A 15,318-nucleotide genomic window follows, 5' to 3' on the forward strand; every position below is an offset into this window, starting at 1 on the left:
AAGGACCAAATTAAAAAGGAATTATTCGTATACATAAACAATCAAACAAGGACTTAATGCAAAGAGATAAAAGCGGCTTATTTTTATGTCATGAAGCATTTTCAGGTTGTGAAATGTTAAAAGAAGCAACCTCCTACAACAAAGCGTCTTCTATACCGTAGCAGTTAGAGTTGCAGTCATGCTGGTGGAGGTAACATTAGCTCCATCCTGAACAGGCTGCCAAATGCTGCATGCTGCATTGTGAGCAGCGGATCTATTTTTTTTTTGTGTGTATATTTGTTATTTGTCAAGCCTCAGGAATGTGGAGGTAGACTGAGCGGACGTCTCACAGTCAGAGACGCCATCAGAATTCAGAGTGGCATCTGCAATTGCTCACTCTGAAAGTCAGTGTCAGAGGTGTGATTTGGAGGCGTCCTTTAAAAAGTTTTTGCTGTTGTTCCAACCAGGGAGGTGGCGTTTATTCAGATGTGTCTCCTTGGTGTGTGTGTGTGTGCGTGTGTGTGTGTGTATGTGTGGCGGGGGGGTTGATTGATGAGGGCGCGACACGTCACTGAAGGACACCTCGTTTGGCTGTGACGACTGTCCACATTGTGAGTGCAAGCCGGAGGCTCGGTGATCATAAACCCAACCGACCCTGAGGTTACTCTCTTCAGGTCAAAGGTCAGAGGTTATTAGTGGGGACAGCAGAAAGAAATGAGTGCTTCATTGACCCACTGGAGTCAATAATACTTGATTCAAGCCAAAGATGCCTTAATCGCATTTTTCAAATATGTGTCAGTTTTCCACTAACCTTCTGGCATGTTGTCATTGCAGATGTATATTTGTAATTAATTGATTAATCAAATCATAAATTGTAAAGTGACTAATTTTTTGCCTGTTGGATTATAAGTAGTGAACATCAGAGGAGATTAATTGCTTTAATATTATCCACACCACAAAGGCATTATTAGACCATCTTATGTCACTTTTAACATTAATATTGCTGATACCAGCAGCCTGTTCAGTTACGTATTATTAATTATACAGTACTTTAATTATTATCTTAATGGAGGCAAAGTCAGATATACGGATACACCGCAGTCCGTACAGATGCCGTGAGTGACATGAATGTAAACAAAATTACATATTTCAGAAATCAAAATTATTTGTATTATTAAGTAATATTTTTGGCAAAAAGCACTGGCAATAATTCTTACGTATTCTTATTTTAAGGAAAAAAAGTCTTACTTACACCAGGCTTAAAGTAAATCACACACATTTATTTTTTTGTGTTCTCTTCTTTTGTAATACTTGGAATATAAAATGATGATATTCATGCATTTATAACGATTTAGCAATGCAGCCATGCATGAATGTACAAAGAAAATTCAAATGGATCCTTTGACCCATATTGTGCATCAAAGGGTTGAAAACTATTCATAATATATTTAATTCTTCTGTTTCAGCACCTGCCATCTCCCTTTGTGTGTGTGTGTGTGTGTGTGTAATTGTGAGAACTCAATCCAGCAGTATGTTTGCTGTTGTACAGTTCCCAGAAGTGATTCTGCAGCCCGTAAAAGGATGGTTGTCATTTTTCTGTTTACCCAAGTACGTTAAAGCCTTAAATGGATTAAAACCCAGCCTGAAAACATGAGTTGTGCTATTGTTATTTTAGAGGAGACTGGTGCTGCTAACAGTTGTGTGTTTCACTTCATCAGACTATCTGGCTCCTATCCTGGATTCACCCAGTCAGCTGCAGCAGTGGCTGAATATGTTACTTCATTTGACACACCAGTGTTCTGCCAGCGTGTAACCAGATACTGATACGATATGATGAAGCTACAATAGTAAATCATAGAGCTCGTTCATTCAGTGTTGAAGTCCAATCGGTTCCGTTGAATAGTGCCAATCATAAGTTATTTAGAGGTCTTTGATGTGAGCAATAGGTGTCGATGAATTACAGACACTGAAGGAAAAATAGATGGTAAAAGTAGCATAGGAGAATGAGAGAGCAGGATACAATACGCATTTCATGAAAAATTCAATAATATAGAATTACTTTTGCATTTAGCACAGAAAATGTCTTCATGTCATTCTGTGAAAGCGGTCATGTGTATTTAAATAAAATGATAGTGGAGCACAAGGGTTCATTTAAAGACATCCTGGTTCATCCAGTTCGCCATAACCGCCATCTTGGATTAGCAGCATCAGCACTAAACGTCACTCAATCAAGCGTATTTGTTTTGACCGAGCAACGTTCAGTGACAAACTGCACAAGTCGAGTGCTGACACAACTGTAATCGCTCAGTGACACAATGCGGCTGATCCCTGATGCCCAAAAAATACCAGATGGATGCTGCGCACCGCGATGATAATTTAATAGTAATCTCTAATATTTCCAGCTTTATTGGTAGTTGTTTATTAATTAGTTCTGTTGGCTATTTAATATTAAGAGGACCTGCATCAAACACACCTCTTTGAACAATTTCCTTCATACTCTCCTTGACCCTTCGCTGCATCCTGATAGAAATACCTCTCACTGATGACGCTGCCACTTCCAAACTTGGATACAGCTGCTGAGCTGTTAAGAAAGAAATCATCTTCTTTCCAGTTCAGGCTCTCTTAGATCTCAATCTGCAATAAAAATGCTTCAGTCTGTTTCATCTGACTGCTTTAATTTTGAATGTGGGCTGAAATGAAGTTGTCTTTACATAAGTGACTTTATTTTCCCCTCCTTGCTCCTTTCCTATTCTTCTAAGCGAAAACTGAGAGAATCGCAGTGAATATCCCATAAGCACTGCTCACCCACCCACAAAGAATGAATTGCACCCTGGCAGTGTTTGTGAAATGTTTAGTCATCGCCACAAATGAGTTCTGACTGTTGAGACATTTGTGTTGCACATATTTTCGGCAGTATAAACCTGTGTGGTTTTAAAAATACTGTAAAAATACCTTCAGTAATAATATGGAATACCACCAGTTTTACATTTATGAGTGTTGACTGCTTTAAATGGGCTTTTTGATCATGTGGTGTATGTTGCCAAGAAGGTTGAATAATTAATTCATGCCCACAGGTGCTTTGGTGCTCACCCTATGTAATATTTCCATTATGCAAACACTCACAGAAGCAAGTTCATTGTTGTACGAGGCTCTGGCAGCACTACTTACAAGCCCGTCACAATTCATACACATTGAGTTGGTTTAATTGGACTGAACTGCCTTACAGCCCCCCCTCCCCACCCCCTCCTCAGTGAGCTTTCAAAACATATTTATGTACAAACCAGTAGGTGCGTATCTGTCAGGCTGAGTGTGGGACCAGGCTTTCAAAGCATCTATAAACTGACCCATGAATATTAAATATTGAAATAAATGGTTTTTAATAAAGGGCGGTGCAGTGGTGCAGTGGTTAGCACTGTCACCCCGCAGCAAGAAGGTTCGGGGTTCGGGCCCGGGTACTCCGGCTTCCTCCCACTGTCCAAAGACATCAAGAGGGGATGAGGCTGACTGATACTCTAAACTGACCGTAGGTGTGACTGTGAGTGTGAATGGTTGTCTGTCTCTATGTGTTGGCCCTGCGATGGACTGGTGACCCATCCAGGGTGAATCTCGCCTGAAGGCTGCTGGGATAGGCTGCAGCCCCCCCACGACCCTTAACAGGATAAGTAGTAGAAAATGGATGGTTTTTTTTCAAAAAACGTTTCTAATATGCTGCTAATGCTAATATGTTAGATTTAAGTTAAGAGCAGCAACAGAGATGGAAAAGCATGGGCATGCTTTTCGTTTACATTATTTGAAGGACACAAAAAGCTTGTAATATAAGATATATCAAAGGTCACTGTCCAAAACCTTCCCGTAGCTCTCTTTCATACTGGGTCCCAGAGCAAAACCGGATCGCTAGAATTGGTTTATCAAAAAGAATAATTCAAAAGATTCGTTCACCACATTATTCAATGCTTGTGATTCAGTGCTGACACTATAGTCTGACTCACTGTACTGACTCACTGGACAGCTCAGGATTCTGCTTGTGATGATCCCCATCTCCCAGAAGTGGTGTCCATCTGACAGTGCGCCAGACTCCTTTTATAAATGTTGAGGTTCTAGAAGTTTCTGGGTTGAATATCAGAGATGAACGCTGTTTTTAGCTGCTCTACAGTTTGGCATTTCAACTTCACTGCGTTGTATCAGTGAATGAATTACAGAGCCTCCACCGACTCACTGAACTGAAACCTAGTTGAGTTCAGACAGAACTCAACTAGGTGATCGGTCTTTGTCAGCCGCCTTCCCTGCCCTCGTCTTCTACCACCTGTTTCTTGTTGTGTTATTAGCAGAGTTTGTATTTAAGTTCACTTTCTCATTTCACGTATTGGTGTTTTTCTAAGTCCGTGTGTAATCTGCACACGCACTTTCAAAACTTAACATATGCACCAAAATAGTAACAGAAATAAGACATGGAATGATTAAAAAAAAGAGCCCTGGTATCAGCAGATGTGTATCTAAATCATATAGGAACTGAAAAAATACATTAAAATATGATCAGAACTGGGTAAATGTGAACCAGTTCTCAGATTTTGTTTTAGTCTTTTTGACTCATCTACAGTGAGGGCTTACACTTACTGCTCTTGTTCGCTGTGTCATACATTAATCGAACAATGAATTCCAGAACATAAATGGTTCCCTTGCATTTAACAGATCTGACGTAGTCACGATAGCAACGCCGACGAGTCTCTCCACTCTCATCCCATCAGAGGCCAGCCTCACATTTGAACGATAGCGCGATGCGTGGGAGTTCATGTGGCTTTGTAAGTGAAAGCATGCTACATTAGCTGTTAGCTCAGGGGCTACACAGTGGTACAGTAATATAGGGAATGATGCAAGTCTGTTGTTCATGGTGAACGAAACACATTAAATCATAGTTCATTGCTTGCTACCTCGCCTACCAGCAGGAATGCAAAACTGAGAAACGAACAGATCCTTTCAATCAGTGATTCAGTTCCACTTGCTCAAACACAATATGAGCTCTCTTTCAATGACAATACGACACCGCTGTGTTGTGCTGAGAGAGTAGAGGAGTTCACAGTGTTACTATTAATCCATCTAGTACACACACACCCAGACATCGGCATCTTTATCTGTTCAACGACTCAATGATCTGTATCTGGATGCAGGTAGAAGACTGGATTAAAGCTGGTGTTGTTTGTTTTCTTTCAGTGCATGAAACTAATTTGATATTGGCATATGATTAATCGTAATATAGGGATGGGCACGAGTTTGCCTAGCTTGACTCATCGCATAAATCACTTTGGGGGTGGAGGGTGATGGGTGGGGTTGATTCCTTGCGGAGGGAAATCTAATTTTAGACCTCATCTTAACGTGCACGATAGCAGGGAGCAGCGACATATCCAAAGCATTATTGTCAATCAAAACGGTCTGTTGATACCATGTAATGTGATGATAAACATCATCCCAGCAATAACAGAGGCTCGATGTGGGGACGTAGACATCGTCTGTCTGTCCTGTAAAGTAAAGTTTGTTCTCCGAAGTAAGTTTTGTACTTCTAACAATTGCGTTTATGTTTCAAAATCATGGGACCTGTAACTTTTATACTCGTTTGGGTAGAGGGAAAACCTCGGTGATGTTAAAATCCCACAAACTATCTGATCACCTGACTGATTTCACCCTGGGCTCTGACTCTCAGGTTTTACTCTGCTTGTCATACTGCCGTATAATCTGCAGACTCTCCTCAAGGCTGAATAAAATATACTTTAGTAGGGAATTAATCATAATAACCATAATATTGTTACTCATATTGAGGGATTACATCAAAAGCTATATGAGGCTGATTTTGACCAAACTTGGTGAAGAGCTGTTTCATGGGCAAAGATCAACAGGGATGCATTAATCCCTGGAATATGTAAATTTATATTGTCTGTGGAGAAAAGGTTGAAGTGAAGTGACTTGACTCTGCTGGAACCAAGTGTCCTTGTGTACATCAACCCTCAAAATATTTTTTTTCCACCTTCAAACATAAAATATCATGTAAACCAGCACTCGTGAGTGTGCCCGCATGTGTCTGCACTGCCCTGACCTGAGTATAAACCCTCTAACACGTCTTTTCTACTGGAGCCCTCATGTACGCAAATATTCAGCGCTACGGACAGCAGCGCGCCTCTGTGAAACATGTTTTGCACAAATGAGTGCGTGTCATCGTCTCATTTCATTAAGTGCACGCATAATCAAATACATCATACAGCATCACTTTCCATTTGGGTGAGTGCCCAAGTGGCCGCAGCAGGCTTCATTTTTATTTACTTGTGTACTACATGTAGAAACTGGCCTTTTATGAATAAGATGATATTTTGATAATTACATCAGGATTAAGATCCGTTCAGGGAGTCCGGGCATGATGAAATGCTCTACGCTATCAAAGGGAAAGCAGTGCTCTATCTTGAGGCGCTGCCTGGAGCATGTGTGTGGTCCAGGCAGTGTGTGAGTGAGTGTGTGTTTGTGTGTAGTTGCATTCACGGTGTGTATGCGGGTGCACACCTCGCTCTCCGTGTGAGTGTGTGATGTGGTAATGGTCCGGATTCTGGGAGGAATCTGCTCCATTAGTGTCACATAGTGAACAGCCTGATATGCTTAGGGTCACATGGCTCAGGAGAAAACAGAACAAGCTGAGCTTCAGACTGCAGCTTAAATTAATTGGGAATCACATCAGTAGCCTTTCAAACATTAACCACAAACGGTGGAGTTTACAGTGAGGGCTGCTGCTGGCCCTCAAACATGCAGGGCTGGGGGAGTATAAAATGGTTATTGTTTAAACATTCATCTCATTTGAGCTGCTCCAGCTGTATCTACAGTGGATATGTGGGGCAAGTCTCCCCAAAGGTGCTTTTCATCTGTTTGGTCTCAGTTTACCACAGCTGAAGGCACAACCAGACCTTTTTTTGTTGTTGTTGTTTTTGAGATAGGCTATTATCTGACTGTAGATTTTATTTCCCCTACCATTACTGTAAAGGGTAGTTAGAAGATGCCCTGCTTTCTGATTTGATCCACTTTGCTGTGTTAAGTTGCGATTGCGGTATATGCTGATGCAGCAAAGTCAGTGCTGTCTCGGTCCTACATTTAAAAGCCGCAGGCAGAATAATTTCCTCCGCTCTCTGAAAGTGCTTTATTGTGAAACAGTGACACAGGAAATATGGAGTTATTTTTTTTAAATAACAGAATTGTATGAAATGGTATGATTCATACAGTAGTGGGAAGACAAGGCTGTTAAAAATGTGAAGTGAAAATCATTTTCAATGCTGTTCTGCTGCTTTTTCTTTTCTCCGCCATTTATTCAAGAAGTTCTGTGTAGGTGGAAACTGTGAGCAGGGATGCTGGAGGTCAGTCAGAGTGGTGGTGGTGGTGGTGGTGGGGGGGGGGGGGGCTGAGAAAGTGTATAATGACGTGTTGGTTTTCATAACAGGGGCCTTCCATTCAAAAGCCTCCGGTTTGTTGCTCAAATAAGCAGAGACAGACAAAACTTCGTGAGTGGCAGCACACTGTCTCCAAATAATACTGACATCTGTGACAATGAAGTTTTTGACCAATCTGAGATTGTACATATCAACAGTAAATGTCCCCAAAAAAAGAATGACAATGAGTGCAAATTTCCAATAACCTTTTAAAACATTTCGAATGTTTCATGTCAGGTGACAGATATAACGTAGGGTACATGACCTTAACCACAGCGCAACCGTCCCTTATGAGGTGACAGTGATCTTGACCTTTGACCCCAAAATCTTTTCAGTTCATCCTTGAGTTCCAGGGGAAGTTTGTACTTTATTTGAAGAAATTCCTTTTTAGGCGTCCCTGAGAAACAAGAATATACCGTAGATGGTTGCAGCTGAACCTACCTGAAGAAGTGATAAAAGCAAGGAATAGAAAGATAGAAATTATATAGAAAGTTAATTCAGAACCAAGCTCAGGATCACTGGTCGAAGTTGCTGGGAGCATTTTAATTGGGTGCCCAATATTTTGTTTTCATTTCTTTTGAATACATCTCTTTTTTGAGTATAACACATAGTTCATGTCCTAAATTCACCTTTCAGTTTACTATTCCAATAAAGTGAAGTGTCACCTTTTTTTCTTTTTTTTCTTTTTGCTAGTGCTATACATAATAAAATTGCCGGTGAAGGTATCTTGCTTTATTACGACATCGTAAGCTTTTGAAAAAAAATTCAATATGTTCCTTCAAAAATGGACTAATATGTTGAACAAAACTACAAAAAATAGTACAAGGTGCCTTCATATGAATGCCTTTTTGTACAAGTACTAGATATTTTATGGATATATCCTATTTAATCTTGATTTTGTATGATGGACTTTTAGAATGACTTTGAGTTGGAATAATACATGTCTGACATTTACGGAACATTTCTTGATATTTCCAGGACACTCCTCCTCCCAGACTTCCTCTGTTATTTCATCTTTGAATCCCCCCCACCCCCACCCCTGTCTAATAATGTTAGTTCTCACATTTTCTGTCTCTGGTGTAAAGGGGGGGTGAGTGCACTTCTCTCTCCCTCTGGTTATATTAGCAGAAAGTTTCAATAGCTGAATGGATCCTTTCAAAACCTCCAAATGAAATCTCTAATTTGTGTATAACTGTAGAATTCTGAGGACGGTGGGATGTTTAATTTGTTGAAATGAACCAAATATGTTGCCAATGTACAACCAAGACTCTGTATTTCCACTCAGTAAAAGTCCTGTTATGTAAGCCAGGAAGAAACTCAGGTATTAGACTGTTCAAATAGTCATCAGGGATCAGGAGGCGATAGATTCCATGTAAATTAGTTGCCTGGTGGTACCTTTTAAGATGGAAGAAGACCAAATCCTCCTCCTGTTTTTGGTGTAATTAAATGTATGTATTTCTTCTAACATTCTTGTGGTTCCAAATAGTATTGAGTGATTATTGAATCAAATTTCCCAAAATAGCTCAGAGAGTGTGATGGTTGGGATTGAGTGAAACATGCCACAGGAGACAGTGACCATCATCATCGATCAGTGGTTTCTCAAAATTTGGAAAGCCATGTTCCTCCTGAATGATGATGTGCACCTTCACTGATGGTATTAGCACCACCAGTGGCTCGGCTAGCACTGCTAAAATTCATGCTAGCTCTTTCAGAGACAACACTGGAGGCCCCAGGAGCATTTACTATGGTTTCGACCATCTTGACTGTCTTCAGTTTATGTTCTGCATCCACTGGCAGTTTCTGCTGCACCTATGGGTGTAGGATGAGGTAATTTCAACAATTTGTCCACATTTGAGGCAAGCAAGGCAACATATTGGCTCCCTAAAGGGGCCATGGTTTTTCAGACCCAGAGTGAATTAGACATTCGAGTGTAGGTTTTGCATCCCCTGAAGATCCGCTTACAGCCCTACTCCGCCTCTGACTGGCTAGTACCTAGGGCCTCTGAGTGAGATGCACAGGGTCAGAGCCAATCAGAGGATTAATGCAAGTGAGTCAAAAATAAAACATTGGTTTAGTTTTGATGGAGGGCTTTGAGAGGATGCTACAGGTCTTTTTCTCATGTATCCCCTGATGCAACTGTGTGTACCACAGTTTGGGAACACATCCTTCCAGTCATGGACAGCACCACAGTAGCATAAGTGGACCCAGGACATGCCATCATGATGCCTTTTTGCTGCTCCTTCCTCATTTTTCATCTTGCAAATTGAAAACAAAATTATAGTATTTAAAGTTCACTCAGGCATGAGATAAGATATTAAGCCAGTTAATCAAAACAGAGCACAAAAAGACCCATATTTTTTGCATTAAAAGAAAAAACACTGGAAAATACAGGGCTAGCCATTAGATGCTTGGTTTCTTCTTCCTACTCAGAACTGCCCAAGGTAATCCATATGTGTGTGAGACTGCTTATCTGTCCAGGTGTACCTTTACTAAGTGTGTGCTGGAATTGGCTCCAGCTCCCCGTAGCCATGAATAGGATAAGCATTTGAGACATGGATGGAATAAAACTGAATGGATGTTAATCTGGCCGATGTATGGAGCATGACCCCAATGACTCAGTAGAAATGTGCATCCCATAACCATAGTTGGGAACCACTGATGTGCGGTAATTTATATGCTGCTAAAGACTTAACCAGCGGTGCTTACTGGCATAGGCGGTAGAGGCAATTACCTCTGGGGCGGCACATGTTTAGGGTGTGCACATTGTGTGTGCTTTCAGCTTTCTCGGTCATAGCCAGTGCTCAAGTAAATGCAGGCGCTGACTTTTTTTTTCTCTCTCTCTCAATCTACACTTACGGCGTGGGTCCCATTCATTGCGAGGAGGGTGAGAGACAGCGTGCACCTCCCTCCCTTCGTGAGCTGATAAGATGAAAATTACGCCGGTGCAACTTTAAACACAAACATATGTATGGAATGGTAGCTCAGCCATGAATCCAGCAAGTATCTCTTATTAATAAGAAAATAATAAATACTGCATTGGTGTTAGCACAGACAGGAGGAGCTTTTCATTAAGATTTACATGCAGTCCACCATAATAGCGAATCATTTCATTTGTCTTGCATGTGATGGCCGCTCAGATCTCCTTTGATAGGAGTGTTCAAAGGCTGAAACTGTGGGCCCCTCACCTCTACTTACTCCATTATTTTCAGCAAGTCCTCATGGGATCTTATTCTTGTCATTTAATTATTTTATTTATTTTTATTATTACAAACTCCATAAACGAAGGTGAGTTAGTTATATATAGCTTCAGCAAAAACTGAAAATATTTTATGGTAAGGCATTTATTAATTTCTGGCTCTTCCAAAGAAAAAAACCCGTAAAATTATCACCTAACTAATTTCTTTAACTCTTTAACCAAATCATAAACATCTTGGCTGTTCGTCACGACCTGACAGAGCCTTCCTTGAACACCTTTGTCCCATGATGATGTCGCTGATGCTTCATGGAAATGTAGGAGTCAGATTTTAAACTAGGAGGTGTGATGATGTGTGCAGCACCTGTGCTGCGAAGAACCTACAGTTTCAAAAGCAGAACATCTAGTGTGTTCTATTCAATATTGTATTTATAGTATTGATAAGACAAAAATTGATTCGCAAAATTTTAATTTCTCCACACCAAAGTTGTCCATTTGTCCAGTTTTTGTGAAAGCAATATCTCACCAGTGCGGGGAACTCTTAAAATTTTGGGGGTCAAAGGTCACTGTCACCTCACATGGATGCAATATCTCAGGAAATCTTTGACTGAATCTCTTCAGTTTTGCAACAAATGTTCACAGGATTGGAGGATGAACTGAAAAGGTTTTGTCTGTGAAGGTCACTGTGAGGAACACAGTTTGAGTACATTCAAAATGCTGTAGTTTCATAATAATATGCTGAAATCCTGTACATTATCATTCTTACTCGTATTTTAAAACTGAGTGTGTCATTGTGTGTGTACGCTTTTTTACTATAATAATGTGCTTGCCAGTTTGTGGAGGCTTTTGATCGGTATTCTCCAGAGCTACAGCAGTTAGCGTCTGTGTTATTATTGTTGGGACAGCTAGTTATTCATATGATGGTTTACATGGCGTGTTTGACTGTTGTGTCCATTACTTCCTGTTGAACTCCATCCAGGTATTAAGTAAAAACCACAGCAGATATTTCCCCAGAGCAGGGTGAGGCTTAAGATGCACTTCAGGGTGTGTGCACCCCAAATAATACCTGGAGCTTTTTTTTTCTTTTTTCTTTTTTTTTTTAGCCTGTCTGGATAACCAGATGGGGCGGGGCTGACTGAAAGAAAACATTACACATGATACCAGACAATTAATCACTAAAAAGGATGCAGAACAGGATGCTGAATGGACTTTCAAATGGTTTCCTTTGATTGTTTAGACACGCTGGCACTCATTCTATTAGACTATGCAGCAGACCCGCCCCGTCTGTGAGGGGAACACATACACACAACTGCGATTTCTAATGTCTGTTTGCATAAACTTGTTGGCTCAGGTATAATTACTATAAAAATCACTGTTTTAACTTTGATGACATCATTCTTTAGTGTGGGTTTTAAAATCATCTCAGAAAGGAAGCCAGAGAAACAAACAGTGGACAAGGCCACAGTCAGTGGATGAGAGGACTGCGGCATAATGCAGAAGAATACACCTACAATATTAATAACTTTGAGAATCTGAAGAAAGCATCAGAAGAGTAAATAGTTTTGCAATTAAGATTTTATGTTCCCCCTCTGATTTCATTTTTTTTCAAGGTCTTTCATGACACCTAAACTAGTTGAAATGTGTCCTATTTTTTCAATTTTCTTTTTTGGGGTTTCAGCATATCCTCATGACACTTACAGGCTCCGGTACACTACCTGTTTGTAGACTCGCAGAGCAGCACCCTATGCCCACTGGTAACGCCGTCAACCGATAAGATGTAAGCATTTAGGAAATTCAGCAGAGCGCAGCTGCAAAAGGCTGCAAGACAGGATGAAAGAAGGTGCTAGAGGCACAACGGATGACCTCTTGACCTCCAGCCTCCACCCTCCACTTGCTCTTTTGCAGCACATTGTACATGATCAAAGACAGTTTTGGATGAGAGTAGAGATGAGAGCTAGCCGTTGGCTGACCTGAGTGGACCAGGAGGTTAGTCTGTCAGGAAGGCAACTCCAGTGTCCTTCCGAAGGAGTGCTGCTCCTCGCTGACTGAATGTCTACACGACGTCTTCTCGGTAATTCTGATTGTGATGAGTCAGCAGAACTGGGGCACTTCTATATTTAGCAGTTGAGGTCAAACTAAGCTCAGATTTAAATACCAGGTTACAAGAGTAATCTCACAATTTGTGCCACACAATTCAACCTGACCTTTGAGAGTTGGTCACTGAGTGTTTGGTGTGTTGTGTTCGTGACCCCAGCAAGGCAGACGACAGACGCGGAGTTAGTCTTCACTTCCTGCTAGTTGAACCAGATGTTTATGCATTATTTCTTCAGGTTGTCTGTTTTTCCCATTCTCATTAACATTAATATGAATATGAATATGAATATCATGAAGAAACATTTTCAAATTTAACACAAACATCCACTGGGACTCGCAGATGAACTGAAAACATTTCTGTGGTCAGAGGTCAAAGTCAATGTTACCTCACGTGATCATGATGTCTCAGGACCGCTTTGAGGAAATTTCCTCAAGTATAGTACAATAATCCACTGGGACCAGGAATGAACTGGAAACATTTTAGAGGCTAAAGGTCAGACAGGCACTCATCGCCGAGGCACACCGCTACAATTCCATAATTCTACTTTTATGCTTCTCATCTTCAAGCGCTTACAATATTTTAAATGCCGAAAATTATGTGTATTGTAAAATTATACATATGAGGCTTTTACTCAGATTTAAAAAAAACCCAACTTTTTCTTCTGGTTTCGTACTTCACTAGTCAAAAGGAGAGTTTGGGAGCCCTAATGGTACACAATATCCCGACTATTGAACAGTGTTTTTTCCCCCACTAATATTCTGAGTTGTATTGTGTGATTGTGTAAATAAAACTTCCATCCATCCATCTATTCTCTTTACTGCTTAACACGTTAAGGGCCACAGGGTGGGGGCTGGAGCCTATCCCAGCTGACATTGGGCAAGAGGCGGGGTTCACCCTGGACAGGTCACCAGTCCATTGCAGGGCCATCAGGAGCAATTAGGGGCTCAGTATCTTGCTCAAGGATACTCCCACATGGTCACCGGAGGAAGTGAGGTTTGAACCAGCGACCCCTTCGGTTTCCAGATGGCCACTCTACCTCTGATTCATACCACCCCCTCTAAATATCTGAGCCATGCCACCCCCTCGAAACAATACTTTAAATCAACAAAATTAATAATAAATTTCCTATTTCTTCCAAAATATATTCACATTTTTGGACACCTGTATGTTTTTGATTATTTCCAAGGGTAGTGCTGCATGTTTTACTCAGCTGGAAATGCCAGTAGCATGACGAGGGGCTGAGTGTCTGGTTGCCAGAGTAGAAAAATATTCAACAGTGTGAAATACAACACTTTTTACCCAGTCGACAAACACCCACTGTCACATCGTGCTTGTTGAATGTTCAGGAACAACCATGGAGGACAATGGCTGTGACTTTAATAGTCCTACCGGTCTTGTCAAGTTTCTTTTGGCAGGCTCTAATCTTGCATGTGTGACTGTTGACTAAATAAGAACATTTGGATCTGATGAGTGGTATTTTCACACCAGTTTGTTAAAAACAGGAGTACCCCTCTGATTCTCGTCACACTGGACAAAGAGTGCAGGGTTAAAGGAAACCAGGGACACAATTTCAGGAAATTTTTCTTGGCCCACTGAGAAAAACCAGAGAGGAGATTTTTCTGAGATCCATTTTTAGTAGCGTCAGAGGTGGGGGTGGACAAGGAGTGCCTGTCTGGAACCACAACATGTGTGTGTTGTCCTCTTGGCTGGATGTGGTCTTAGTCATAAGAATGCAGGAAATGGCCTGTGCTGTCCACCTAACAGGTGCTTCTGTAATAGATTAAAATGGTCTCAAAAACACTTAGGGCTCAACAAATGTCTACTTTTTTTTTAAACTTTGTACGAACCAACTGTAATTACAAGAGATATGTCTTGTTTCATACTTTGGTTAATGTTTAATCATTGTTAAAAATGTCGTGCTTAAACAAGACTTATTCTGCTGAAGCACTCAATATTCTCATTTTTTCACTCCTGCCATCTTAACTGTTGTCTCCTCTCTCTCTGTCTGTCTGTCTTCTCCAGGGATCTGAAGAATAATTTGATAAGTACAGTGGAGCCCTGGGCCTTCCGTGGTCTGCTTGCTCTGAGGAGACTGTAAGTATGATGAAGTCTTATAATAACCTATTCCAGCGGACACAGGGACGAGTCCTTCTTAAAGTACAGAGTAAAAAAATAGGACTGAAATGTTTAAATGAAGCAGAAATGAGGCGCTATGTCAGACAGAGCATTCTCTGTTCAGCCAAAGCTCACTGCGGGCACGTTCTTAAGTTAACACGGATGGACACGTCTGTAACTGGGTGCTGGCCAGTAAGACGATAGGCTTTGGGTGGGTTTCATGTTTTGCCACAGGGCACATCAGCAGGAGATGAGGAAAAAAGATGACATTTGCTTGTTGCTTTCTTCGCTCAGATGTTGCGGTCTAGCACCACCAACCCTCTGGTGACAGTTCACAGCAGCAGGCCGCCTCAACCTTTAAGGCATGGACATGAGCTATGGAGGCTCAGCTAGCACAGGCAAAGGATGTCATTCCTAATTTTCAAAATGTAAACATTTGACTGAATTCAGACTGCCTACTCCTTTTGTTGAATTGTACAGCA

At 41.1% G+C, this 15,318-nt stretch overlaps 1 protein-coding gene across 2 annotated transcripts in view; it reads left to right on the forward strand.

Moving 5' to 3' along the window:
* Window positions 1-15,318, forward strand: part of adgra1b (adhesion G protein-coupled receptor A1b) — a 185,236-nt gene that overhangs the window by 23,667 nt on the left and 146,251 nt on the right. For both annotated transcript variants that reach the window (XM_086180610.1, XM_086180609.1), the window contains exon 3: window positions 14,744-14,815. In XM_086180610.1, coding sequence (XP_086036736.1) covers window positions 14,744-14,815 — 72 coding nt within the window. The remainder of the gene's footprint in view (window positions 1-14,743; window positions 14,816-15,318) is intronic.

The sequence above is a fragment of the Aulostomus chinensis genome, chromosome 16 (assembly GCF_037954235.1).
Source record: "Aulostomus chinensis isolate RoL2024-O1b breed Wild chromosome 16, RoL_Achi_v1.0, whole genome shotgun sequence".
NCBI lineage: Eukaryota > Metazoa > Chordata > Actinopteri > Syngnathiformes > Aulostomidae > Aulostomus > Aulostomus chinensis.